At 41.5% G+C, this 27,885-nt stretch overlaps 1 protein-coding gene across 2 annotated transcripts in view; it reads right to left on the bottom strand.

The window, feature by feature from the left end:
* KIAA1958 (KIAA1958 ortholog) overlaps positions 10,424-27,885 on the bottom strand; it is a 136,612-nt gene continuing 119,150 nt past the window's right edge. For both annotated transcript variants that reach the window (XM_018052605.1, XM_018052604.1), the window contains one exon: positions 10,424-16,875. In XM_018052605.1, coding sequence (XP_017908094.1) covers positions 16,069-16,875 — 807 coding nt within the window. In that variant the 3' untranslated portion in view covers positions 10,424-16,068. The remainder of the gene's footprint in view (positions 16,876-27,885) is intronic.

Below are 27,885 nucleotides of genomic sequence, written 5' to 3'. Positions count from 1 at the left end.
CCCCTCATTATTCATTACTGAGCTATTAATTCAAGTTCTCTTAGGAAAACATCCAACAGTGAAAAGACAGGCTGTAAGCAGCCACAAGCTGAAGCACAGCCTCTTGCCTGGTCTCCCAGGTTAGCCAATTCGTGGGGCAAAGGCTGAGCTGCTCCCTTTGAACACACCTGGCTCCTTGGGGACGGGAGTGGCCCTGCAGGGCAACAGTCACCAGCTAGTAGGTCTAGTTCAATGTTGTTAACTCCCGAGGCTGCGAATCCAAGAGCGTTGGCTGCTCCTTAGAGGAGGAGTTCACGTGTCCAGCATGCTGGATGAAAACTGAAGATCAAGACTTTCACAAAGGAAAGGGGTGAGGGCAGAGGAGTGGGTGGAAGGAGAGGGTATGCCAGGCAGAGGCGCTGGCCCAAGGCAGAGAGGAGAGAATGGGGTGACGGCACAAGCCAGCATCCACGTGGAGGATACGGAGCTTTGTCAGGACTCTGAGAGCCATGGGTGGGAAAATGACATAATATGTGCATTTACTGGGATTTTCCAAGGAAGCAGTGGAGGATAGAATGGTGGAGGCACGAAAACCACTCAGGTTGATATATGTCATCCTGGGGCAAATGGTATGGGCTGACCAAGCTGGTGGCAGAAAGGACAACGGGAAGGGAAGAAATTCAAGGATTATTCCCTGTAGCCCAGATGGTAAAGAATCTGCCTGTAATGCAGGAGACCCAGGTTTGATCCCCGGGTTGGGAAAATCCTCTGGAGAAGAAATTGGCAATCCAGTCCAATACTCTTGCATGGAAAATCCCATGGGCAGAGGAGCCTGACGGGCTACAGTCTTGGGGGCCACAGAGAGTCTGACATGACTGAGCAACTAACACTAAGGTGAGTGGAATTATCCAGAGATGGAAACACAGTGGAGGATGGGAGGGGAATGGGGAAGAGGGAAGACGGAGGTCGGAGAGTAACTGCCAGGATTCTGCCTGGAGCAACACGGTGGGCACGGGTGCCATTTGCTTACGGAGACGTGCTGGTGGGCCAGGGGGTTGGGGAGCCTTTCTCAGCTGGGCTTCCACTAGAGCAGTAAGTGCTAAGGCCTCCACCATCTGGAAGGAATGAACACCTCTCCCCTGACCTGCAAAGGCACTAGCTCTCCTCGGGAGAACTGAGCAAAGAGGAAGTTGAGTCGAGTTCTGCATTCTGTGGTTCAGATGAAGAGCCCCAGTTGAGAAAGGTTTCGATAACATAGATCTGCTTATGCTCAGGCCCTGGGAGTGGATGAAATCACCCTGACCAAGCGCAGAAAACTGAGTCAGTGTGAATGAGAGTCAACGGATGAGGTGCCTCAAAAAGAATCGCGAAAAAATTGGGAGACAGCGAGGACTTAAGTTGTGGAAGCCAAGGAGAATACTGGCACTTGGGAAAGGAGAGGCCGGCCAAGCCGCTTCCCACAGGGTGGCTATTGTGTTATGCTGGAGAGGATTCTTGGGGTGTATATGGGTGAACATTTTTAACTTCAGTAGTTATGTATTTTTATCTCAATGTACTGCAAGTAATACAGCATTTATGTGGCAATATAAATAACCAGGCATGCATGCGTGCTAAGTCGCTTCAGTCGTGTCCAACTCTTTACGACCCTATTGACTGTAGCCCGCCAGGATCCTCTATCCATGGGATTCTCCAGGCAAGAATACTAGAGTGGACTGCTGAGCCCTCCTCCAGGGGATCTTCCCAACCTGGGGATCGAACCCGTCTCTCTTATATCTCCTGCACTGGCAGGCAGGTTCTATCATCAGTGCCATCTGGGAAGCCCATAAACAACCATAGCTAATGGTTATTATTTTTTGACAGTTACCAGGTACTGGTCGGAGAAGGCAATGGCACCCCACTCCAGTACTCTTGCCTGGAAAATCCAATGGACGGCGGAGCCTGGTGGGCTGCCGTCTATGGGGTCGTGGAGAGTCGGACACGACTGAGCGACTTGACTTGCACTTTTCGCTTTCATGCACTGGAGAAGGAAATGGCAACCCACTTCAGTGCTCTTGCCTGGAAAATCCCATGGACGGTGGAGCCTGGTGGGCTGCCATCTATGGGGTCGCACAGAGTCGGACACGACTGAAGCGACTTAGCAGCAGCAGCAGCAGCAGGTACTGGTCATTGTACTAAGTGCTTTATATATGTTAAAATCCTTACTTAATTCTCACCACAACCCTACAAGGTAGATATTGTTATGCCCATTTTAAAGATGAAGAAACGGAGGCATAGAGAGGTCAAATACCTTGCCCATGATCACAGAACTAGTTAAGACGTAGACTTGGAATCTGAACCTGAGAGGTTTGACTCCAGGAACTCTGATTTTTGAAGAAGTGCTTATTTCTAGCTTTAAAATAAATTCAAGTTTAAAAAAATGGATTAAAAAAAAAAGTAAATAACAGTAGCCATCACAAGGTTGTGGAGGAGGGACATGACTGACTGACACTTGGGCAACAGTGCCCTGTCTGGGTGGTTATGCTAAGGGAGAAGTGCATGGCAGTGGACTGGACATAGTCTGCAGGTATCCTGAGACTACAGAGCAAAAGGAGCCATCCAGATCATGCTGTCCCCTGCCTAGGCGGAGACTCAATTATATCCTTTCAATTCTGGGCCATTATCCTAGGGACCAGCAACAGCAACCACAAATACGATATTAACTATTAACTGTCGAAAATGTTATTTGCTATTGGTGGGGGTTAGATTCTTTAATAATGTCCTGAAAGATTCACGGGGTTCTTTAAATGTGACCAAACTCTTACACATTATTACCATACTTAAGTGTATTAGAAATGTGCTAAATTACTTCCTTGATTGCATTTGGAACATTTCAACAGCTGAGTACATTGTAAATACTCCGGCAGGAATTTTTATTCCTCATCCTTATTTCTTTGGGATCCCATGAGAAATACAAGAAGCTTGTTTATTGCTGAAATACATCTTGTTTAATGTCTTTTGCGTCTGTCCCTGGTGTGTTCCCAGCAAAAATGGTAGTGAAAGTGGTCCTAAGCAGAGCAGGAAATAAAATGGAAACTGAGCAGAAACAGAAAAGGAAATGTGCTGAGGAAGGCAGACAGGCCGCACACCTGCTGGGGCTCCAGGTTCTAATCTGGGAGAGTGAGAAAAAGGAGGTGGAACAGACAGAAACAAGCCAAAAGGCACTGGTCGTGAGAGAGACGCTCAGGCATCGAGAAACAATGTCTTGACACCCACGGGAAAGTGGGCGGCACCAGGCCATGGACCCCTCTGTGTCTGTCTGCCCTACACTTGCACCCTTGCTGGTCCTGGCCTGCAGGTTCTCTATTCTTCCAAGATTTTGGTAGCATGTAGTTTCCAGAGCAACACCATGAGGAGTATTTGTCCTCAAGGCCTAGAAAGCCATGTGCCACCCCAGGCCCTTGGGACCCCAGCTCAGTGTGGCCGTCTTCACAGTACTTTCAGCGTGGTGGATCACATCTCCATCGTTAGAGACATGTTGTACCAATCTCCACGTCGTACCTAAGACGACGGGAATCAGGCGTTCCCCAGATCTTCTTTCTGCATTAAACAGAGAGACAAAAATGTGTTCCCATCTGGTAGAAATTTCACTTGTTTTTGCCCTTACTGCTCCAACTCAGCATTCTTGCCTGAAAATTTCCCTCGGGTATTATCTAGAGGATCTTTGTTATCAGCATCGTTACTCTCATATTTCCTTAGGTCCTTCTTTTCAGCTTGAAAATTCTGTGATTCTCTACAATTGGTGAGGAGGGTTGGGGAATCTCTATTAAAAGAATTTTTTGTGTGTTTGTTTCAAACCATGCCTTAGGGAAAATTTCAAATATCTACAAAAACCCAGAAGAGTATAATGAATGCTCCTGTACCCAATGATCTGATTTCATAATGATCTACTCTAAGGCCAGTTTATGTACTATCTACACCTCCACCTTCTCTACCCCTCTGGATTATTTTGAAGCAGATTCTTAACTATTTTAGCATAAATCTTAAGAAGATGACTTCTAAAAATTTAGTGCAGTTTTTAAATGTGGGTTTATATGTGTAATGTTGCCTGCAAATATGGATCTTCTTCAGAAGATGACCTATAGTGCTCATCAAATTTTTTAACAGGTTCAGGAGTCTTTTTAAAAATTATAAGCAAAACAATGAGCAGAGATGAAATTTGCCTTAGGGTCAATAACTGTGAAGGAAACTTCTCATCTTTTCACTATTACATTATACTTATCCTTAAGTATTTTTCAGAAACTTGTTTCCTAGGAATGATTTTAACTCTTGTATATCTAGAGAGCAGTAAATTTCAACTTTAAAAGGCTTTAAGATTAAATGCGCTCCCTTAAAACCATAAATGCCACCTGATGCAGAGCCAACTCACTGGAAAAGACCCTGATGTTGGGAAAGACTGAGGGCAGGAGAAGGGGGAAAGAGAGGATGAGATGGTTGGATGGCATCACCAACTCAATGGACATGAATCTGAGCAAACTCGGAGATAGTGAAGGACAGGGAAGCCTGGGCATGCTGCAATCCATGGGGTCGCAGAGTCGGACACAACTTAGTGACTGAACAACAAAGTCATCAATACTAATTTAAAGAGCAGAAAACCATTAGAGACATATATACAATGGTCAATATACAGTCACCGAAATTTACTGCTCTCTCTATACACAACAGTTAAGATCATTCCTAAGAAACAAGTTTCTGAAAAATACTTCAGGATTTGAGAGTTTCCCAAATGGGCTCTCAGCCCGCCTAGTGAAGAAACTCAAGTCAGAGAACCAGAGGGAGAGTCAGTCAGGACTATTTCACCCAGAGCAATAGCCACGAGGCATAGAATACAGGTATAGAGCTGCTCAAAATATCCTAACGTTTTGCAAAATACAAAGGAAAACATATTTCCAGAAACATGCTACTAAAATAAAAAAATCCAGAAGCCATACATACTGCTGATTAAGGTGAAATGACTCAGTTATTTTAATAAAACAGACATAAAATATACATTAACATTTTATTTTTAAAAATCTGGGTTAAACAGTCAAGCTGCATGTACATAAACCAAACCAAACAATACACCAACAGCTTAAAAAAAAACCCAGAACCTTGCATATCGTTAAGACTCCACTAGACTACCAATGAGAGGGCTGGGCTAAATGAACAAGGAACCCTGACACTCTTATGACAGAAAATCAAGGTTATGCACGCCTTCCCACCCAGGAGATCACGTGTGCACACAAATAGGAGTATATGTGCAGGCCACACTGGAGGAAGAAAGAAAAAGTTGAAAACGGTACAATAAAATAATTCCAGGTACTGACCATTTCCTCTCATTCAGAATAATGTTCCCGGTGTTAAGAAATTATGGCCAGTGTTAAGAAATTATGGACAGCCTCTCTACATTAAAAAAAGATCCAGGACAATGAAAACATCAGGACACAGTTTTGTTGCTATCTTTTGGAACATACAACTAGAGAAGGCATTAACATTTTTAATAAAATCATCCTGTTTCTTGTCCAAGTAGTTAAAGTGAACAGACTTTTGTCAGTTACAGCCAAGCAAGAGGAGACCCTGTGAAAGGTTACACTTGGAATTTATCCATAAGAGACTCCTTCCATCTGGAAGAGGTTTTGCTGTGCTTCAGAAGAAAAACTAAACAAACGCAAAGCAACCCACTCACTTTTCTATCGCTAAATTTAAAGCAAACGTGCTAAGATTGTTGAGAATGTAAATTCCAGTTTCAATTGTCATGACCACTTGGGGGCACAGGCAAAACCTTCATACCACCAGGAAGGACCTGAGCAAGGTCAACGATACTCAGTATTACTGTGTGTTTTCAAGTCTGTCCAGTACAATCAAACGAAAACCAAAACGAAGCAACCCAGGTTTAAGTTCTAACACTGACACTGTAGACCGTGGAAGTAACTTAGTGAGCTCTTTTGTTTTTGTTTTTACTGCTTTTATTCTTACTGTCTGAATTTAAACACGATTCTGTAAAACTTCAAGTACAGCTGAGGAAAACCCCTCAACTGCCTCTGGCCAGTTTCCTATTGTTGAAACTGAACTTTTCTGGCATTTGTACTCTAAAACAAGTTTCATTTCTCCTGGTCTCTTGTTGCAACACACATTTATCTTCTGTAATTTTCTACTTTTGCACCGGTTGTTAGTTCTGAGTTTGGGAATAGCAGAGAAGCACACAAAGCGGCCTCCACAAGCTCCAGTCTGGGCTCTCAGACCCCAGGAAAAACGTGGGGGGCCCTCCCTGTTCTCACGTGGAAGCAAGGGCCCATCAAGACAGTGTTTTAAATGGTAGTGAGGAAAACAGAGCAATTATACTTGTAAAAAAATGTCTAAATATTCTATTTATACTATGAAAGTGAACAAGTAAAAGTCGCTCAGTTGTGTCCGACTCTGCAACCCCATTGACTAATAGAGTCCATGGAATTCACCAGGCCAGAATACTGGAGTGGGTAGCCTTTCCTTTTACCAGGGAATCTTCTCAACCCAAGGATTGAACCCAGGTCTTCTGCACTGCAGGCAGATTCTTTACCAGCTGAACCATAAGGGAAGCCCAAGAATACTGGAGTAGGTAGCCTCTCTCTTTTGCCAAAGGAGATTCCTGACCCAGGAATCGAACCGGGGTCTCCTGCATTGCAGGCGGATTCTCTACCAACTGAATTATTTGGGATCAAGTGGAGGTGATGGAATTCCAGTTGAGCTGTTTCAAATCCCGAAAGATGATGCTGTGAAAGTGCTGCACTCAATATGCCAGCAAATTTGGAAAACTCAGCAGTGGCCACAGGACTGGAAAAGGTCAGTTTTCATTCCAATCCCAAAGAAAGGCAATGCCAAAGAATGCTCAAACTACCGCACAATTGCACTCATCTCACACGCTAGTAAAGTAATGCTCAAAATTCTCCAAGCCAGGCTTCAGCAATACATGAACCGTGAAATTCCGGATGTTCAAGCTGGTTTTAGAAAAGGCAGAGGAACCAGAGATCAAATTGCCAACATCTGCTGGATCATCGAAAAAGCAAGAGAGTTCCAGAAAAAACATCTATTTCTGCTTTATTGACTATGCCAAAGCCTTTGACTGTGTGGATCACAATCAACTGTGGAAAATTCTTCAAGAGATGGGAATACCAGACCACCTGACCTGCCTCTTGAGAAACCTATATGCAGGTCAGAAAGCAACAGTTAGAACTGGACATGGAACAACAGATTGGTTCCAAATAGGAAAAGGAGTATGTCAAGGCTGTATATTTTCACCCTGCTTATTTAACTTCTATGCAGAGTGCATCATGAGAAACGCTGGGCTGGAAGAAACACAAGCTGGAATCAAGATTGCCGGGAGAAATGTCAATAGCCTCAGATATGCAGATGACACCACCCTTATGGCAGGAAGTGAAGAGGAACTAAAAAGCCTCTTGATGAAAGTGAAAGTGGAGAGTGAAAAAGTTGGCTTAAAGCTCAACATTCAGAAAATGAAGAACATGCCATCTGGTCCCATCACTTCATGGGGAATAGATGGGGAAACAGTGGAAACAGTGTCAGACTTTATTTTTTGGGCTCCAAAATCACTGCAGATGGTGACTTTGGCCATGAAATTAAAAGACGCTTACTCCTTGGAAGAAAAGTTATGACCAACCTAGATAGCATATTGAAAAGCAGAGACATTACTTTGCCAACTAAGGTCCGTCTAGTCAAGGCTATGGTTTTTCCTGTGGTCATGTATGGATGTGAGAGTTGGACTGTGAAGAAGGCTGAGTGCAGAAGAATTGATGCTTTTGAACTGTGGTGTTGGAGAAGACTCTTGAGAGTCCCTTGGACTGCAAGGAGATCCAACCAATCCATTCTGAAGGAGATCAGCCCTGGGATTTCTTTGGAAGGAATGATGCTAAAGCTGAAACTCCAGTACTTTGGCCACCTCATGCGAACAGTTGACTCATTGGAAAAGACTCTGATGCTGGGAGGGATTGGGGGTAGGAGGAGAAGGGGACGACAGAGGATGAGATGGCTGGATGGCATCACAGACTCGATGGACGTGAGTCTGAGTGTACTCTAGGAGTTGGTGATGGACAGGGAGGCCTGGCGTGCTGCGATTCATGGGGTGGCAAAGAGTCAGACACGACTGAGCGACTGAACTGACTGCCTGATTACTTCAGTAATGAAAAAATGAAGAAACATGATGCTGTGAGGTGGCGACTGGTTTTCATTATCTTGTATTAGTTCAGTCCATTTAGTAAGTGAGAACTTTGGGCATTTTGGGATATATGGCTTCTGGCCATATTATCTATTTAAAAGCAAACATATCTTTCTTCTAGTGGGTAATGATCTGATATTGCAGAGTCCCTTGAAATTAGTAAAATTTTTTAACCAAGCTTTGTAGGTTGCAGTACATCTTTATAAGAATAGTACATATATGGTTTATTTCCTGAATGTCATAACCAAGAATATGTCCCTTATCTTTACACATAAAATGTGTACAACACATAAAATGTTATCATATGCCAAAGTCACAACTTTTCCCCTCAGAATTCCCTATTGTTTCCTGGCACTTGGTGCAACAGAGAAGTCTGGAGTCAGAATGTTCTTTTGTTTTCTGATAGGTAACTTATTACTGTCTGACTGAATGAAAGGCTGCAGGATTTTTCATTCTCTCTCCTTGGTAGTTTAAAATTTTGCCAGGAGGTGATTAGGAACAAATTTCTTTCACTTTTGGCTTGGAATGCAGCGAGACCTTTCAATCTAAACATATTTTCATTTTGTTCAGGGAAGATTTGATGTTTATAATGATTTCTTTTTGTCAATCTGGTCTTTCCATCAGGAAAGCAAATGTCAGTAACATTAGCTAATGTTCTGTTTTTTGAATCCATTATCTTTCCGATATTTTCATCTCCTGTTTCTTTTGAAAGAACATTAGCAAGAAAACACCAAGTTTGTCCTTCACGTTTAGTTTTTTTTTTTTTTAAAGCATCGGTATTATTTTCTATTTCCAATGTGGATTTTAATCTGTTACTGTGTTTTTAGCTCCCTTGAAATCCTTCTTTCTAGTCTTTTTCATTGTATTCCGCTCTTTCTCGCTTAGTCCATCCCCATCTTAAGGTAGCATATTACTGCCGCACAGAAGCGATTCTTCAGTTCCTTCAAATATGACAGAATTCTAAAATTTTGTTCTCTGCAGAAGATCACTTTCATTTTCAAGTGTTCTGGAAGCTATTCATTTTCCTTGATTCAGTCACATTTTTTTTTAATGCCCCATTTTTTTCTCTATACTCATCCTTAAATGCTGTCCTCAACTCCGTATTTGCCTTTGGTTATGCTATCTGTCCACTTAACTGTTTGTCAAATCCCTTCTTTCAGATGTACAGGTTGAGGGTAAACAGATGTGCATATTTCCAAGCCCAATTTCTACTTTCATACTTTTCTATTGAAGTGGCATCCTCTTCCTTTTTATTGCTTGGTTTTCTGGATCTCTGATCCTATACTGTAAGTGAAAAATCACAATATTTGCATATTCTGCTACTTGCTTTTCTACCGTTTTTGTGTTTTTCTCACAATGCATGATGCCACTGATACACTCTCTCTGCTTTCTGCTCACGTGTTAGGCCTAGGACTTGGAGTTGGACTGAATGAAGAGGAGGTGGATGGGGAGATGGAAGAGAGGGTGGGATAGACAATCTGGTTAAGAGAAAGGATAAGCCAGTTACTTCTCCAGCGCCAGGGCTTTGAGTAAGGAGACAGACATGGTTAATGAGAACAAGTACTAAATACCTTTCAGATTTTCTGTTTCACAGAACCTCTGTTTCATGAGTCAAAACAAAAGAAAGCAGTGAGCTACAACCGGAAACGTTTTTTCTCAGTCCGCCTCCAGATGCCTTGTAAATTGTAAGATTTCTCCCATATTCTAGAATTGAGAGGCAGCCTTCTTCTGGGTCTTTATGAGTGTTTTTCTGGGAAGGCTGGAATTCACTAGAGGCTTCTGCTAGCCAGATGTTCTGCCAGACACAGTCCCATTAATGAATTTTAAAAAATCCAAATCTTCCCAGCTATGGTATAGACGGAAGATTCTGGATTAATTTTCTACTCTTCGCTCCACTACTTATTGTCTTGCTGACCTTGGATGGGCTCTTTAGTATCTCTGGGTTTCCATTTCTTAACGGTTAAAATAGGGGGATTTGACTAGGCTATCTCAGAGTTAACAACCAAAACCACCAGAGCCTTTTGTTTTTTTTAAGTCTCAAAACAGAAAAACATGTACTCATAAAGCAAAGAACAGAAAATAGCTTTAGCTTTAAGATTATAAAAATTCTCTGATGTCAAAATTAAAAAGCAAAAGTAAAAACCCTGAGCATGTAACTGTGACGTAGGTTAGGAGGTCCTTTACATTTCAGCAGTAATACCCATGTCAAAACAGGTACAGTTTGTAAACGACTTGACTTTTATTAGACTAAACTGGCATGATCATCTCCCTTTAAGGTGGACAAAAGATAATACAAGTAATTTACTGGATAAACACAGAAGGTTCTCAATAGGCAGACAATGTCATACTCATTCAGAGAAAACAATCAGGCTTTCCAGGAATTATTGAATTATATAAAAATATTAAACTAGTAAGAAAGCACATACAAGGTATGATACAATATGGTTTGAGAAAGAAAATATTTCCCAAACAAGCAGAAACTGTTTAATTTTTCAAAAGCTCTGTGGTGGTCCAGTGGTTAAGACTTGGGCTTCCATTCCAGGGGGCACAGGTTGATCCCTGGTTGGGAAACTAACATCCCACATACTGGATAGTGTGGCCAAAAAATAAATATTTAAAAAAAAAAAAAAAAAGCTCTGTGATAAATTGACCTCTTTGGGCCTGAAGAAGGTAGTTTAGGTTTGGGGTGTTTGTTTTTTTTTTTGCTACCCGTGTGAGATCTTACTTCCTGACTAGGGATCGGGGTTGGAGTCCATGTCCCCTGCCCTGGGAGCATGGAGTCTTAACCACTGGACCATCCATACCTCGAGCACTACATTTGGAGTGAGAAGCCTCGGGCTCAAACTTAAGTTCTCTAATTTACCAGCTCTGTGAGACTTAGGGAGATTTACTTAACTTCTCTGAGCCTTGGTTTCTCAGTTAATGGGAATAATCAGACCTAGCTTGCAAAGCTGTTGTGAGAATTAAATGAGAATACAAGGCAGCCGTGAGAAGCACTTACCATAGTCAAATCTGAATCTTTCAGAAACTTATTGGAGTCAATCAGTAACAATAACTATGGCTAAATGTAAATTAATCAAATCTGTTATACTGACCATAAAGTACTTAGGAGCCCATTCTCATCTCAAAGTCAGGGAAGGATCTACCTAATTGCTTTTAATATTAATGGAAGCAATATGCATCTACATATAACCCAGTGATCTTTTTCCGGGTCTTAATAACTATTTCCTGAAATTATTAACTTCCAAATGAGCCACATTAGATAAATAATAAAGTATTTTAATTGAGCATAGAAATCTGATTCTGATCAACAATTAAAACACAAGGAACTTCTCTGGATTTCTTGGGCTGTAAAGAACTAGAAGTGCTCAAAACTATCCTCATAATCTGTGAACTTGGCCAAGACCGGAGACCTCCCCCAGAGGAGTTTCAGGAAACCCCCTGATGTCAGGATACATGGGTACAGAACGGAGGAATTTCCAGATAAACTAGTTCTTCATCTCCCTAAAGACTCCTCTTCTCTTAGAAAGGGAGTTCAGCTTTCGGTCATCACCAGTCTCCCCCTCATGTTTTTGCTCAGATAATAATTTATATTGGAAAATACAACAAAGATTCTTACCTAAGAACTCTGCCTAAACAAGTCTGTTTTCTCTTAAAATAGAGCATTAAAAGATCACCTCCAAAGTAAAAGCATTTAAAGATATACATGAATTTGAAACTTTTAATGTATTCTTCGACTCAGGGCCGTTGGTTAACAGTTACTCAGTATGTATGGGCCTTAACTTAGACTAAATTGGAGCTCCTTAGAGGAAATGAGGTAACTCTTCTTTGAGGTCTTCATTGTTTGTATTCCTGGATGGCTAAAGGTAACTGGTAACTAGCTCAAAAATGGTGAGCAATCCAGATTTCAATAAAAGCAACAAAGGGATGTATTATCTGGTAACAGTAATATTTAAACATTTTAAGTGTTAACAATACATGTTAATTACCAATGGTAATTAGGTGTTAGCCTAATCTAAGAAAAATAATCAACATTCTGCTGTTTCCAGAGATGAGAAAATATTAATTTTAAGGAGTTGTGAAACTTGAAGAAAATTATTATTCCTAAAGAAAGCATTCCAGTATACTGAGAAGCACTCATTGAGGAGACTGAGTGTATGATCTTGAGGACTTAGGAATTCTGTCTCCTGGTTTTGCCACTTCCTGACTAGATGGCCTTAAGGAACTGCAGAGATGTTAACACTGATCACTCTGGAGATGATCGAATCCAATCATCTCACTGCACAGCTGAGGAAATGGAGTCCAGCACTGACCACCCGAGGAGAGAAGGTGCTGCCAATCAGGCCATCCTTCCTGTATAGCCAGAGGCTTCCACTTCTACAGGAGGACTATTTTGTCTAGATTCTCTCCGCGGCTGTCTATGAACATGCTGAAAGAAGTAGGCATAGTGCTTGATGTTTTAATAAGGCTGAATTGAGATAAAAATCAAAGTAACAAGAGTTTCACATTTCTACAAATACCATGTTATCAGTCAGGGCAGGTTAATACAGCACATAACCCAAGGAAAGCTGGGAAATGCCACACCACTGAGGAGAGCAATCCTTTCACAACTTTGGTTAGGTTTTCCCATAACACTCCCCTTTGCAAACACAGTAAACAATGGAAAGCTTTCTCATAAAGCCTCTCAGGGCTTCTCTGAAATTCTTTAACCATTTTTGCTTATATCTGAGGTATCCGGGCTTCGAGGTGTAGGAGGTAGAATTTGATGTGTTGGGTATAAATGTGACCAGATTATAAGGTTTGGTTTCAAGTTTAACAGTTTAAAGGAGACTTTCCATCATGGAAGGAATAAGTGGTATAAAGCAGCTTAGCTGAATATCATTATTGCTTTCACCAAAGACTGTAACTAAATAGGGAAGACTTATTGCATAATTACTGTGTGTCCAGTGCTGTGCTAAAGCCTTTACATTTCAATGAAACACACCCTTCAAGCTGATGCCCCAAGTGTCTCTGGCAGAATAAACTTCCCAGGGGAGACTGGGGAGATTCTGGGGAGGAGGTACCAAGCAAGCAGGGCTCCCTTTAGAGCAGATGCAGAAATATTGCAGGCAGAAGCTCGCCCACAGGACTTGCTGGGTCCTCCCGAGGTACCTTCAGCCCCACCATTCCTGACGGGAGCCACGGCAACTTCTGCCTCTGTGAACATGCAAATTCCCCCTATTCAATTCCACTTATGAATTAAAAACAACAACAACAACAACTACAGGTAAGTGGAGAAAGTACTCATAACCTTCCCCTTCTCTTGGATTTTCCCTGCTGCTGGCTTATTATTAGGCCAAGAGGAGAAAATCCCCGAGAACCCAGTGGGTATGATTTAGAGCTGGCTGAAAAGACAGAACAACGGCCTGAGCTCTGAAGGCTAGCGAGCTAGCTACGCAGCCCCCTTAGATCGTCTGACCATGGACGCAGCCATGTAGCAGGACAGGTGTTTGCCAGGTTCGCGGGTTTATTAGGTGTTCCTACCTATAAGCTTAAAGTGTGTGTGCATACACACACACACCTCTACACACAAATACACAGCGGATGGCGCAGAGCAGCACCTGATACCTGTGTTCTTTCTCACTCCCGTTCCCCCAGGAGGCACGCGATGAAGGGCAGTTAGGATGCTGCGATAATGACTCTTTCCTTCCATCAGGTATCACTGGAGATTCTACCTCCTGACTCTAATCATAATCATCCCCTTCAGAACTCTGAGGGTTGAAAGTTCACCACATGGGTGATAAGCGATAAAGCTGAGGCAGATTGTTATTCAGCTGATGAAAAGCCACTACCGACAGGAAGATTATAGCCTCTGGATCAGTTATTACTACTTCCGGAAATGTAAAAATCTGAAAAGATCCCAGCGACACCTAATGGCAATGTTTTCTTGAATCTATTGAAAAGAAAAATGGAAGTCTTATTAATTAGGCTGCAGGCTCTGCCCAACTGTTTCACATAGGTTATATTTCTGTTTAACAGCAGTACTGACAAGAAAAATGACCATTTGCTTTCTTCAAATGAAACTTCCTTTGGGTGTTCAGCAAGTGAGGGAAACTGTACCTCAGGTTCTGTCTCTTTTTAATCAAAACCCTAAAACCCCTATAGGAAACCACGACAGAACAATAGCTTATAATACTGCTTATTACATATTACCTGTAATTTACATACAGACGGAGACATACCAAAGTTAATCTATATTCAGGAAAGATCAACTAATAAAATAAGTGTTGCAGAAACTAAAAAGGGAGTAACATGAAACCTTAAGGCAGCATTGGTTGAGTCTTCTCCATTAAAGGAAGTATTACATATTTCAAGGGCCAGTGAATGATTGTTTAAAAACGATTAATACTAAAACAAAATTTTGAAAAAGAAATATGACTAATATTAGGACTCCTGCAAAATGAATGTATACTGGAGTTTTAATTGTGGGTTAGAAAGCACACACAGGAACAAAATGGTGTAAGGTTGTGACAGTCATTCCTAAGATACAACATAAAGATTCCCTAGCAGTTATTTTTATTAATTAGTACTCTTTGGGTTCCTTTTTCATTTATAATTGAGAGCAGTTATGATAACTTTCTGTTAATTGTGAATAACATACGGTCAGATTAAATCTCACCTAGTGAAATGTGTTCACACTGTGTTAACAGCCTATCACCGTGGTCTGATTTTTACCACTATGTCCTTGATGCTGGGTTTGCTTACCTGGCAGGCTGACACATCACCGTGTCCCAAGCATTGATGCCAACCTCAAATGATGACATGTCTTGTGGCTGAATGAGTCGTACTTTGACAAATATACTTCAAAACTCTTTAATATAAACACATTTGGGGATTTGTTTTCTCTGCAGCTTATTTTGTTAGTTTTTTTTCCTGGTTATGCCTGAAAATTACTTTCAGTTGTTTTACATATCCAGTGCTATATGCTGATAGAACAACTGCATGACACAAAGAACACATTAAAAAAAAGCAAACCTCTAAACAGTGGTCAAACAAAAACAGCTCTCACAGCACGCTGAGAAAGAAAATGTAGGCACTTCTGCTTCAGGAGGTTTTTCACGTTTTGATCACAGATCGCTTTTCCAAGACACTTTCTCTCACTGCAGGAAGTTCCCTCGAACCACCTAGTTCACTGGAAATCTTGTTCTCATAAGCACTGTTTGGTGTATTTATCTTTTTTCATAAAACTGTCTCCATTGATGCAGAGATCAAGTTCCTCCCAGGGCTAAGAGCAGCCCTGCTTTCTTATCAGCATGACTGAGTGGAGCTCCATGACCTTCCACCAGGCAAGGCTGCATGCTCTGCAGGATCAAGTTATCCACCAACAAAACATGAAGAGGAGTGCCAAGCACAAGTTCTCTCCTGGAAGTAGTTAATCTGTCTGCCTCCCTCTTCCTAGATCCTCACTGTAATTCATTAAAGTGTTTAGAGTCTTCAAAACATTCTAAAGCTACTAGGCTACTGGGATTTTTTTTTTTTTTTAATGACTACTGAAATAGTTTTTTTTTCTTTTTTTGAGAAAATCTGTGCTAAAAAGGCACTAGATAAAATGAACTTCCTTGCTCTTGTGTATGTAGTTATTTATACATTGTATTAGATTCTATAATTTAACAGAGGTGACACACATCTGGATAAAATATTCTAAATCTTCACTTGTCTACTTTCAGTTAAAAAAAAACAAATCTGAAGTCAAAGAAACAAGAAGTCCCACACCCTGACCATGAAGTCATGGTCATCCCGGCCGCCTCGGAGCTCTAGCCTTGGCTGCAGGGGGGCGCGCCCCCTGACCAGGATGAGTGGGGTAGTGGCCGGGACCTAGGGGACACTCACTGGCAGCAGCTGTGGGAGCTGAGCCTCCTGGACACCTGAGTGAATGAGACGAAGGTGAAGTTCTCACAGTTTTCCAGCTTGACCTTCTTGGCTAAGTTCGGGACAACTCCCCGAAGAGACCGCAGGCCCATCCTCTGCTCCTCGTACCACACCCTGCCCATGTCTGCAGCCTCCTTCCTGGCTGTAAGGTAGAAAGGGGACTTGGCCTCCATCTGGGTGGGCGGCCGGTGGACGTACATGTACTTGTAGAGGAGGCAGTAAGGACACTGTTTGTGGCCCCGGGAATGCTCGTGGTAGATCTTGCCGTGGCAAACGCGGCTGGAAGCGCTCCGGCTCTCCCGCTTGACGCTGTCTGTCCGGGCGAAGTAGGAATGGTTCTGTGGGTCTGTGAGCAGCTCGATGTCGCCGTACATCAGGTCAGCATGCTCCTGCAGCGTCCTCATGTTCAGGTACTGGCTGTTGTACTTGACCACGGTGGACAGGAGTGTGATAGGGCTGTCATCCCCCAGACACCCCGCCTGCCACATCTCCTCCTCGTCCGAGACGGAGAAGTAGACGATGTTGCGGGAGCGGGCCCCTGACATCCCTGCCTTACTCAGCACCCACAGCTTCTCCTTGAGTTTCTTGGTGGACGAGCTGAAGGTGCTGCTGGTGATGGAGAAGCCCACCCCTGCATTCTTCAGGATGCGGTCCAGGCCTCGGCGGATGGCGTGCAGCGACGTGGCCAGGAAGTCTGAGCCGTCACTCTTCTTTACGGTGACGTAAAAGTTCTCGAGCAACTCGTTCAACTTCACTGCAGGGATCTCAAATGAGACAAACACTGAGGTTACACGTTTTGCGGACACCCAGGTAGCCAGACCCCTCCTTCCTTCTCCTGATCCTCACTAGGGGCTGTGCTGGGGACAACCATCTAGAGGGCTGCCTTCTTAGCATGAAATAATGGAAAAAACAGTGAGCCTCACGCTGGGAGATCTAGGTTCCATACTAGGCTCTTTAGACATCAGTGTTTCAAGCAACCAGACAGGAAATAATAATTATACCTTCTCAAAGAACTACTGTAATGCTTAAATAAAGTAGTGGACATGAAAGGGTTTGTAAACTGTAATGAACACATATACATACAACATAAGTATATATACACATGTATTTTATTACTGGCCTTTGTAACTATTTGTCTCTGGAAAGCCCTTTCTTCTCTTTTCTAGCAAATCATTTCCTTCCCTCCCCTTCAATAAAATCCAACCATCCTCTCTGAACCATGCCTGAATTAAACTGATCAAACTCTGAATCATTCCAACATTAACTTCCTTGATCTCTGCACTGTTTGGCACAGCTGGTATGAAACGTTCTATAGCGAAAGACAACTGACATGTCCAATTTGTACAGCAAGATTTTGCCTTGATTTTTTACCTGAATTTATCTGAATAAGTCTGGAAATATCTGACTTAATGCTCCACAGAGTTTCAGTACCAATATTTGCTCAAAAGATATGAAAAACTTAATGATTATACTGACAATTAAAGACTGCTCCTTAGGTATGGTAGGAGGAGCAGGAAGGTTGGCTGGAAAGAAAGCTTTACTTTCAAGAGGGAGTGATAAAGATAAAACCAGACCCTGCTTATTGTCAATTTAGGTTGAATACACATTCTAGGACAAAAGATCGTCTCAAAACAAAATGTTTTAAAAGTAGAAACTATACAGGTAACTTTCATTCTTCTAAGAGCCCTTGGGTCAAAGAGAAAATAAAAACAGAATTATACATTAAAAATGAACCAAACTGAAAACATTAGATATCAATACATATGAGATATCACCAAATACATTCCAAAAACATCACAGCCTTAAATGACTTTGTTAGATACTTTATTGAAAATACGTGAACATTATTTAACACAAAAGGCTAGAAAAAGTAGATCAAAATCAAAAATAGTAGAGTGAATCAATAAAAATAAAACAAATTAATGAACTGGAGAAGACATAAATTGGGATAAAAAAATGAAACTATTACAAACTCCTAGCAAATATGACAGAAAGAAAGAGAAAGAAGAGCAAAGGAAATATACATATAGACAATTTCAGAAATGAGAAAAACTATAAGTACCGAAAACAAAGAATATTATAAATTTTATTCATATTAATTTGAAAATATAAATAACCTGAAAAATTCCCTAGCAAAATGTAAGTTACCACAGTTGGTTCAATAAGAGGTAAAAGATCTGAGTCAAATGATTGCCAAAGATGTATGTCACTCATAAAGAAATGGCATTATGGAGTCAATTCAGCTTTTCTTTTGCATTTAAACAATTTCAGAGCACAGAAAAAAGAAGCATTCTTCATTTTTTTCCCTAATCCAACTCTGACAGATATTATACCAAAAAACAAAGTATATGAGTATAAATGTACTAAGTAAAATATTGGTGATTTCTGTTTTGCACGGCACAAATGTTAAACAAAATGCATACGTGTTAGAACCACGCAAACGAGGACATGGCTCTGGGCTACTTATGTTATCACATCAAATTCAGGACTGCAGGAACGCAATGGACATTGAGACCAGCAGGGATTATGGCACAGTGTAAGGACGATTCAAACGTAATACATAAGGTAACTAACTTATTCCATATACTAAGGAAAAGTAATATGAACTTGATAATTACTGAAAAATCATTTGAAAGAATGTGCTATCCCATTTCAAATTTAAAAAAATTCAAACCAGGAACTTCCCCGGTGGCACAGTATATAAAAGAATCTGCCTGCCAATGCTGGGGATCTTGGTTCAACCCCAGGTTCAGGAAGATTCCACATGTCTGGGAGCAACTAAGCCGGTATGCCACAACTACTGATCCAGTGCTCTACAGCTGAGTCCCATCTACCGGAGCCCGCACACCTAGAGCCTGCGCTCCGTAACAAGAGAAGCCACCGCAATGAGAAGCCGGAGTACCACGATGAAGAGCAGCCCCTGCTCACCGTAACTAGACAAAGTCTGTGTGCAGCAACGAAGACCTAGTGCAACCAAAAAAACAAATTAAAAGAAAAAACATTCAAACTAAACTCAGGTTGGAGGAAAAAATATCCTCTTAGTATGATGAAGACTATTTTACAGACATGAACTATAAAAACTATACCCAAGATGAAAACATTAAAATCTTTTTTCATGAAGTGAGGAAAAGGATAAGAATGATGAATATCACTGCTATTACATGACACTGCTCTAAAGATTCTGACCAAGAGATGAAAAAGAAATTACACACACACACATATGTATATATGTATACAGGAAAGGAAACGGACAAAATATAACTATTCTCTGATAATCTAAATGTTGGTCTAGGAAACTCCAAGAGATTTAGTCAAAAAGCCATCAGAAAGAGGAGAGTAGCTGCACATAAAATATAAAAAGCAGTAGCTTTCTTACATACCAGTAACAGTTAATAAAACTTCCAATTACAATGACCCCCCAAACTCAGCTGGCTTCAGATTTTTATGCTGTCATCTGAAACTCCCTACTTGCAGGTATTAACCTCTCTTTGTATTAGCTGGGATTCCTGTGGTTACAAGAGAGACAGAGACCAGACCTGAACAAGCCTAGGCAAAGAGGGCTATCAGAATGGGTGGATTCCAAGGCCTTCAGGATTCCATCTGTCACCTTCTGCTTCTCTGTACAAAGCAGCTGTCTTTATGTAGCCACCTAGCATTCCACAAGGTTTATATCTCACAGTTTCAAATATTAGCAAAAGGCCACTACTTATTTTCAGTAGAACAAAAAATATGAAGGGAGGATTTCGACTGGCCCACTCTTGATCCCAACAACTGACCAAAGCGTGGGCCACTGTACTAGCGTAATGGCTTCTGGGGCAACCACGGGGACGGTAGGAGAGCCCTGTTTTCTTACATAAGAGGTTTTGAGCAGAAAATCACATTACCTTAGTATCTAAAAATAAAACAAGTAACTTCTGATAGCTTCCTGTTGCCTTTAGGGTAAGTTCCAAATCTTTCCCTTATATGCAAGTCTTCACAATCTGCTTCCATACAATAGTAGACTGCTTGCAAAGACAGACACCACGACCTCTCCCCATCCTGTTCCTATCCGTTCAGTTCAGATCAGTTGATTAGTTGTGTCCGACTCTTTGCGACCCCTGGGACTGCAGCACGCCAGGCTTCTGTGTCCATCACCAACTCCTGGAGCTTGCTTAAACTTAGAGTCAGTGATGCCATCCAACCATCTCATCCTCTGTAGTCCCCTTCTCTGCCTGCCTTCAATCTTTCCCAGCATCAGGGTCTTTTCCCATGAATCAGCTCTTTGCATCAGGTGGCAAAAGTAGTAGAGCTTCAGCATCAGTTCTTACAATGAATATTCAGGGTTGATTTCCTTTAGGATTGACTGGTTTGATCTCCTTGCAATCCAAGGGACTCTCAAGTCTCCTCCAACACCACAGCTCAAAAGCATCAATTCTTCAGCACTCAGCTTTCTTATAGCCCAACCCTACATCCATACATGACCACTGGAAAAACCATAGCCTTGACTAGACGGACCTTTGTTGGCAAAGTAATGTCTCTGCTTTTGAATATGCTATCTAGGTTGGTCATAACTTTCCTTCCAAGGAGTAAGCGTCTTTTAATTTCATGGCTGCAATCACCATAATTTCATGGCTGCAATCACCATCTGCAGTGATTTTGGAGCTCCCCACAATAAAGTCTGACACTGTTTCCACTGTTTCCCCTTCTATTTCCCATGAAGTGATGGGACCAGATGCCATGATCTTCGTTTTCTGAATGTTGAGCTTTAAGCCAACTTTTTCACTCTCCTCTTTCACTTTCATCAAGAGGCTTTTTAGCTCCTCTTCACTTTTTGCCATAAGGGTGGTGTCATCTGCGTATCTGAGGTGATTGATATTTCTCCCAGCAATCTTGATTCCAGCTTGTGCTTCTTCCAGCCCAGCGTTTCTCATGATGTACTCTGCATATAAGTTAAATAAATAAATAAGGTGTGAATATACAGACTTGTCATACTCCTTTCCCAATTTTGAACCAGTCCATTGTTTCATGTCTGACTCTAACTGTTGCTTCTTGACCTGCAGACAGTTTTCTCAGGAGGCAGGTCAGTTGGTCTGGTATTCTCATCTCTTTAAGAATTTTCCACAGTTTGTTGTGATCTACACAGTCAAAGGCTTTGGCATAGTCAATAAAGCACAAGTAAATTTTTTCTGGAACTCTCTCACTTTTTTGATGATCCAATGGATGTTGGCAATTTGATCTCTGGCTCCTCTGCCTTGTCTAAATTCAGCTTGAACATCTGGAAGTTCTTGGTTCACGAACCACTGAAGCCCGGCTTGGAGAATTTTGAGCACTACTTTGCTAGCGTGTGAAATGAGTGCAACTGTGTGGTAGTTTGAACATTTTTGGGCATTGCCTTTCTTTGGGATTGGAATGAAAACTGACCTTTTCCAGTCCTGTGGCCACTGCTGAGTTTTCCAAATTTGCTGGCATATTGAGTGCAGCACTTTGACAGCATCATCTTTTAGGATTTGAAATTACTCAGCTGAAATTCTATCACCTCCACTAGCTTTGCTCATAGTGATGCTTCCTAAGGCCCACTTAACTTCACACTCCAGGATGTCTGGCTCTAGGTGAGTGATCACACCATCATGGTTATCTGGGTCATGAAGATCTTTTTCGTACATTTCTCCTGATGAGGTCGCAAAGAGTCGGACACAACCGAGCAACTGAACTGAACTGACTCTGTATATGTGCCAACTGACTCTGGGTATGCTTGCCATATCTTCTGCTTCTGTTAGGTCCATACCATTTCTGTCCCTTATTGTGCCCATCTTTGCATGAAACGTTGCCTTGGTATCTCTAATTTTCTTGAAGAGATTTCTTGTCTTTCCCATTCTATTATTTTCCTCTACTTCCTTGCACTGATCACTGAGGATCTCCGTGCTATTCTTGCTCCTCCTTTCTTTTCTCTCCGTGCTATTCTTTGGAACTCTGCATTCAGATGGATACACTTTTCTTTTTCTTCTTTGACTTTTGCTTCTCTTCTTTTCTCAGCTATTTGTAAGGTCTTCTCAGACAAGCATTTTGCCATTTCCTTTTCGTGGGGATGGTTTTGATAACTGCCTCCTATACAATGTTACAAACCTCTGTCCACAGTTCTTCTGGGACTCTGTCTATCAGATCTAATCCCTTGAATCTATTTGTCACTTCCACTGTATAAGCGTAAGGGGTTTGATTTAGGCCATACCTGAATGGTGTAGTGGTTTTCCCAACTTTGTTCAATTTAAGTCTGAATTTTGCAATAAGGAGTTGTTGATCTGATCCAGTCAGCTCCTGGTCTTGTTTTTGCTGTAGAGCTTGTTTTGCTATAGAGCTTCTCCATCTTCAGCTGCAAAGAATATAATCAATCTGACTTTGGTATTGACCATCTGATGATGTCCATGTGTAGAGTCTTCTCTTGTGTTGTTGGAAGAGGGTGTTTGCTATCACCAGTGGGTTCTCTTGGCCAAACTCTGTTAGCCTTTGCCCTACTTCATTTTGTACTTCAAGGCTACACTTACCTGTTACTTCAGGTATCTCCTGTCTTCCTACTTTTGCATTCCAGTCCCCTATGATGAAAAGGACATCTATTTTTTGTGTGGTAGTTTTTGTTATACTCTGCTTTCCAGCCTCACTGAATGCTGTGCCAGTCATATAAACCACAAGGCTCTTCCATGCTTCCAAGTCTCTGCATATGCTACTTCCTCCACCTAGAAAGCTTTTTCCCCACTAACCTTCTCTATTTGGAAAACCTCTCTTCCTTATTTCAGATCTAGCTCAAAATAGAAGACTACTCCAGCTTCCCTAAGCAAGTTACTGTCTCAAGTGGGATCCCACAAATCTTTTTAGAACAAATAACTCTACTTATTTATTTTGTTTTGGTTGTGCAGGGGCTTCACTCCTGCTCTGGCTTCTCTCTAGCTAAGAGAAAGCGGGGGCTACTCTAGCTGCAGTGTGTGGGCCTCGCACTGCAGCCGCTTCTCTTGTCATGGAGCACTGGCTCTAGGGTGTGCTGGCTTTAGTAACTGCAGACACATGGGCTTGTGCGAGCTGGCTCCCAGGCTGCAGAGCACACTCTCAGCAGTTGTGGCACCAGGGCTTAGTTGCTCGGCAGCATGTGGGATCTTCCAGGATCAGGGATTCAACCCATGTCTCCTGCACTGGCAGGCAGATTCTTTACCACTGAGCCACGAGGGAAGCCCCCCCAATTTATAGGTCTGTCTCTCAAAGTGGACTGAAAGCTTCCTGAAGGCAAGAAGGACATCTCATACACGACTGGTTCTTTAGGTTGAAGATCCCCACTAGCAGGTCTGAACTGTTCTCATTGATACCCCATGCACTGACAAACATGGGTTAAAGCAAGGAGTCGACCTCAGAGTCAAGAGAACCAAGCCGAGCTAGGGTGCAGATCATCTCTCTTGATTTATACCAGTTTCAAAGAAAAATTATAGCAAAAGCAATTCCTGGAGAAATGTCAAGGCACAAAATTTATATTCTTTGCACACAAGAAACTCTTCATTCTGGCCCATGTCGGCTGCCTCCTTTGTTTTCTCAGATTGTGTCTTGGTTGATGGTCATTCCTCCAGGTCTTTAATTTTTTATGAAGACATTGCCAAAAACTATTTCCCTCCCTAAGCCACTCTGAATAGATTTACTACATTAAGTTCACTATGAAAAAAAAAAAAATTCACTATGGATTGCAAACCTGGCTTCCTTGATGCGAAAATGACCAAAGAGAAGTAAGAGCCTGGTCACAGGGCAGACGACGCCAGATAGGAAAGAACAGTATAAGAAGACTGACTTGCTGATAAATCCCAAAGTTTTGGAGCTATGTAGTAATCCTTGGCAATTGAAAGAATTCTAAGACATGTAAAACCAAGAGTTACTTTTGGGGAATGCCTCAGACTTCCTTTTGTGATAATCTTGACCAAGGGATGAAGAAAGTAGAGAAAATGCTTGTGAACTAATACATACTCTAATAGGAAAACAAAACAAAATTTCAAGTAACCATTGCTGACAACAAAAATGATTTCACTTTTGTAGTTACCAAATTTCCATTTATTGAGAAAGACAGATACAAACTTCAAGAGGCTCTATTTTCTCAGTAAGGCTAAGGAATATATAAATCAATGAGACAGCAACTCTGAGAAAGACGTACTAGTGAGGATTAGATCACATCTATGAAGAAAAGGCACTCTGTGGAAAACATGTAGTAGGCCACAGGGTAATGAAAGAGTGAGACTGGCAGGGCTCACTCTGCTTATTGAGATGACTTGAAGTCTGATCTGATTACTTGCTTTCCTCCTTAAAAAAAAAAAAAGAAACTAAATTCAAGGTCCAAAGTGAAGTGTTAGCTGCTCAGTCATGTCTGACTCTTTGTGACCTTATGGACTGTAAGCCTGCCAGGCTCCTCTGTCCATGGGATTTCCCAGGCAAGACTACTGGAATGGGTAGAAATTTCCTTCTCCAGGGGATCTTCACAACCATGGATCAAAGCCAGGTCTCCTGCATTGCAGGTGGATTCTATACCATCTGTGCCACCAGGAAAGCCAGCTGCCAGACCATGGTCAACAGCTGCAACTGCCCTGTCTGCTGCTAGCTATGTCTATCTTTAGAGACACAACCAGACTAAAAATACCTTGCACTGGGACCAAAAAAGTAAGAGTAAAGACTGTAGACCTTGATGCCACAGTTCCTTTTAACTAAATACTGCTAATTCTCTAAGAGACTGGCTTTTCTTAAGAATTTATCATTAAAAATATTTAAGTGGCCCATGTGAGACAGAGGATTGAAATACATTTTCTTCTTCATCCACATTCCTCTAGACAACACAGAAGAAACTACCCAGAAGTGATGATAAGGCACACCCAACTGGACAGGTGAGGCATTTCACCACCTGGGATGGATGTATGCTACCTAAGCTGTGGAGGTTGTGGGGAAATGGGGCTCTTTCCACGGATTCCTGCAAGGAAGTGTAAAGTTTCCCAGTAACAGATAACTGTCTTCACAGTGACTTCACAAAGTCTGGAAGACAAGATCCTCCGGCCTAGAAAAGGTTAAGGTTAAGGGCTGAAGAAATGGTGATAAGGCCCTACGAGAATAGATGAGTTTTTATATTTTTATGAATGAAGGTGAACTGTTACATTTAAATTGATTTGCTAGGTTATTACAGTTAAGATACACATACAATTTACCATCTTAATAATTTACAAGTGTACCATCCAGTGGCATTGAAAGTACATTTGCAATGTTGTACAACCATCATCACTACTTATTTCCAGAATTTTTTTAAAAAGAAACTGTACTCATTAAACAGTAACTCCACCTTTCCTCCTCCTGCCAGCCCCTAGTAACCTCTATTATACTTTGTATCTCTATAAACTTGACTGTTCTACCTACTTTGCATGAACGGAACAAGACATATTTGTTCTTTTGTGTCTGAGATTTCATGTAGTATAACATAGTCAAGGTTCATCCATGCTGTAAGCATGTGTCAGTACTTCATTTCTTTTTGTTGACAAATAATATTCCACTGTATAGATATGCTGCATTTTGTTTATCCATTTATCTGCTGATAGACATCTGGGTTGTCTGGATTATATTTTGGCCATTGTGATTAATGCTACAACAAACACTTGTGTACAGGTTTTTGCATAGATATACGTTTTAAATTTTCTTGAGTTTGTGTCCCTGAATGGAATTTCTGGGGGATACAGTAACTCTATGTTTAACTTTCAGGGAACCGCCAGACTTTCCAAAGCAGCTGCATCGTTTTACCTTCCCACCAGGACCATGTAAGAGCGGATGAAGGTTCCAATTTCAACACTTGTTATTATCTTTTTCTTTTTCATTCGAATCTTCCTACTGAATGTGAAGTAGAATCTCATGTGGTTTAGGCTTGCATTTCCCTGAGGTCTAATGAAGTTGAGCATCTTTTCATGTGCTTTTATCTTCTTCATAATAATGGCTTACTGTCCTTGTCTGCTAATTCTAAAATCTGTGTCAGTTCTGGGTTGGTTTTCATTGATTCATTTTTTTAAGTGATATATTTTATTGCTTCTTGGCATTTGTGCAAATTTTTGCTTATTTGCCAGACATTCTGAATTTTATTTCTTGGGGTCTGGATATTTTTATAATCCTATAAATGTTGTTAAGGTTTGCTCTAAGACATAGTTAAATTACTGAGAACTCTTGGATCCTTTTGGGTCTTGCTTTTTCATTAAAAAATTAAGATGTAATTTCTATATAACACTGTATCAGTTTGGGTTATATAAATAATGTTTTGAAATATATATATATAACAAAATGATCACCACAATAAATCTAGTCAACAGCCATCACCACATATAGTTTAATTTTTTCCCTTGTAATGAGAACTTTTAAGATTTACTCTTAGCAACTTTCAAATACACAATACAGTATTATTCACTATAGTAAACAAGCTATAACATTACATCCCCAGGCATTTTGACCACCTTCACCCATTTCATTACCCCTCATTCCCAGTGTCTAGCAACCACCAATCTGTTCTGTGTGCTCTGAGGTTTTTGCTTTTAGATTCCACATAAAAGTGAGATCATGTGGTATTTGTCTTTCTCTGAGTTATTTCACTTAGTGTATAATGCCCTCGAGGTTCAAACATGTTGTTGCAAATGGCAAGATTTTCTTCCCTTTTATGGCTGAGTAATATGGTGTATATACACCATATATTCTTCATCCATCTATGGACACTTCAGTTCAGTTCAGTTCAGTCACTCAGTCATGTCCAACTCTTTGCAACCCCATGAATCACAGCACACCAGGCCTCTCTGTCCATCACCAACTCCCGGAGTTCACTCAGACTCACGTCCATCGAGTTGGTGATGCCATCCAGCCATCTCATCCTGGATTGTCCCCTTCTCCTCCTGCCCCCAATCCCTCCAAGCATCAGAGTCTTTTCCAATGAGTCAACTCTTTGCATGAGGTGGCCAAAGTACTGGAGTTTCAGCTTTAGCATCATTTCTTCCAAAGAAATCCCAGGACTGATATCCTACAGAATGGACTGGTTGGATCTGCTTGCAGTCCAAGGGACTCTCAAAAGTCTTCTCCAACACCACAGTTCAAAAGCAGCAATTCTTCAGCACTCAGCTTTCTTCACAGTCCAACTCTAGCATCCATACATGACTACTGGAAAAACCATAGCCTTGACCTGACGGAACTTTGTTGGCAAAGTAATGTCTCTGCTTTTCAATATGATATCTAGGTTGGTCATAACTTTTCTTCCAAGGAGTAAACGTCTTTTAATTTCATGGCTGCAATCACCATCTGCAGTGATTTTGGAGCCCCGAAAATAAAGTCTGACACTGTTTCCACTGTTTCCCCATCTATTTCCCATGAAGTGACGGGACCAGATGCCATGATCTTCGTTTTCTGAACGTTGAGCTTTAGGCCAAGTTTTTCACTCTCCTCTTTCACTTTCATCAAGAGGCTTTTTAGTTTCTCTTCACTTTCTGCAATAAGGGTGGTGTCATCTGCATATCTGAGGTGATTGATATTTCTCCCGGCAATCTTGATTCCAGCTTGTGTTTCTTCCAGCCCAGCGTTTCTCATGATGTACTCTGCATAGAAGTTAAATACGCAGGGTGACAATATACAGCCTTGACGTACTCCTTTTCCTATTGTCTGTTGTTCCATGTCCAGTTCTAACTGTTGCTTCCTGGACACTTAGGCTGCTTCTATGTCTTGGCTATTGTAAACAATGTTGCAATGAACAGAGAGGTGTATATACCCTTTTGAGT

This window comes from Capra hircus, chromosome 8, assembly GCF_001704415.2.
Source record: "Capra hircus breed San Clemente chromosome 8, ASM170441v1, whole genome shotgun sequence".
NCBI classification, from domain to species: Eukaryota; Metazoa; Chordata; class Mammalia; order Artiodactyla; family Bovidae; genus Capra; species Capra hircus.
Note: the sequence above shows the minus strand (reverse complement) of the source record. Positions and strands in the feature narration are given on the sequence as shown.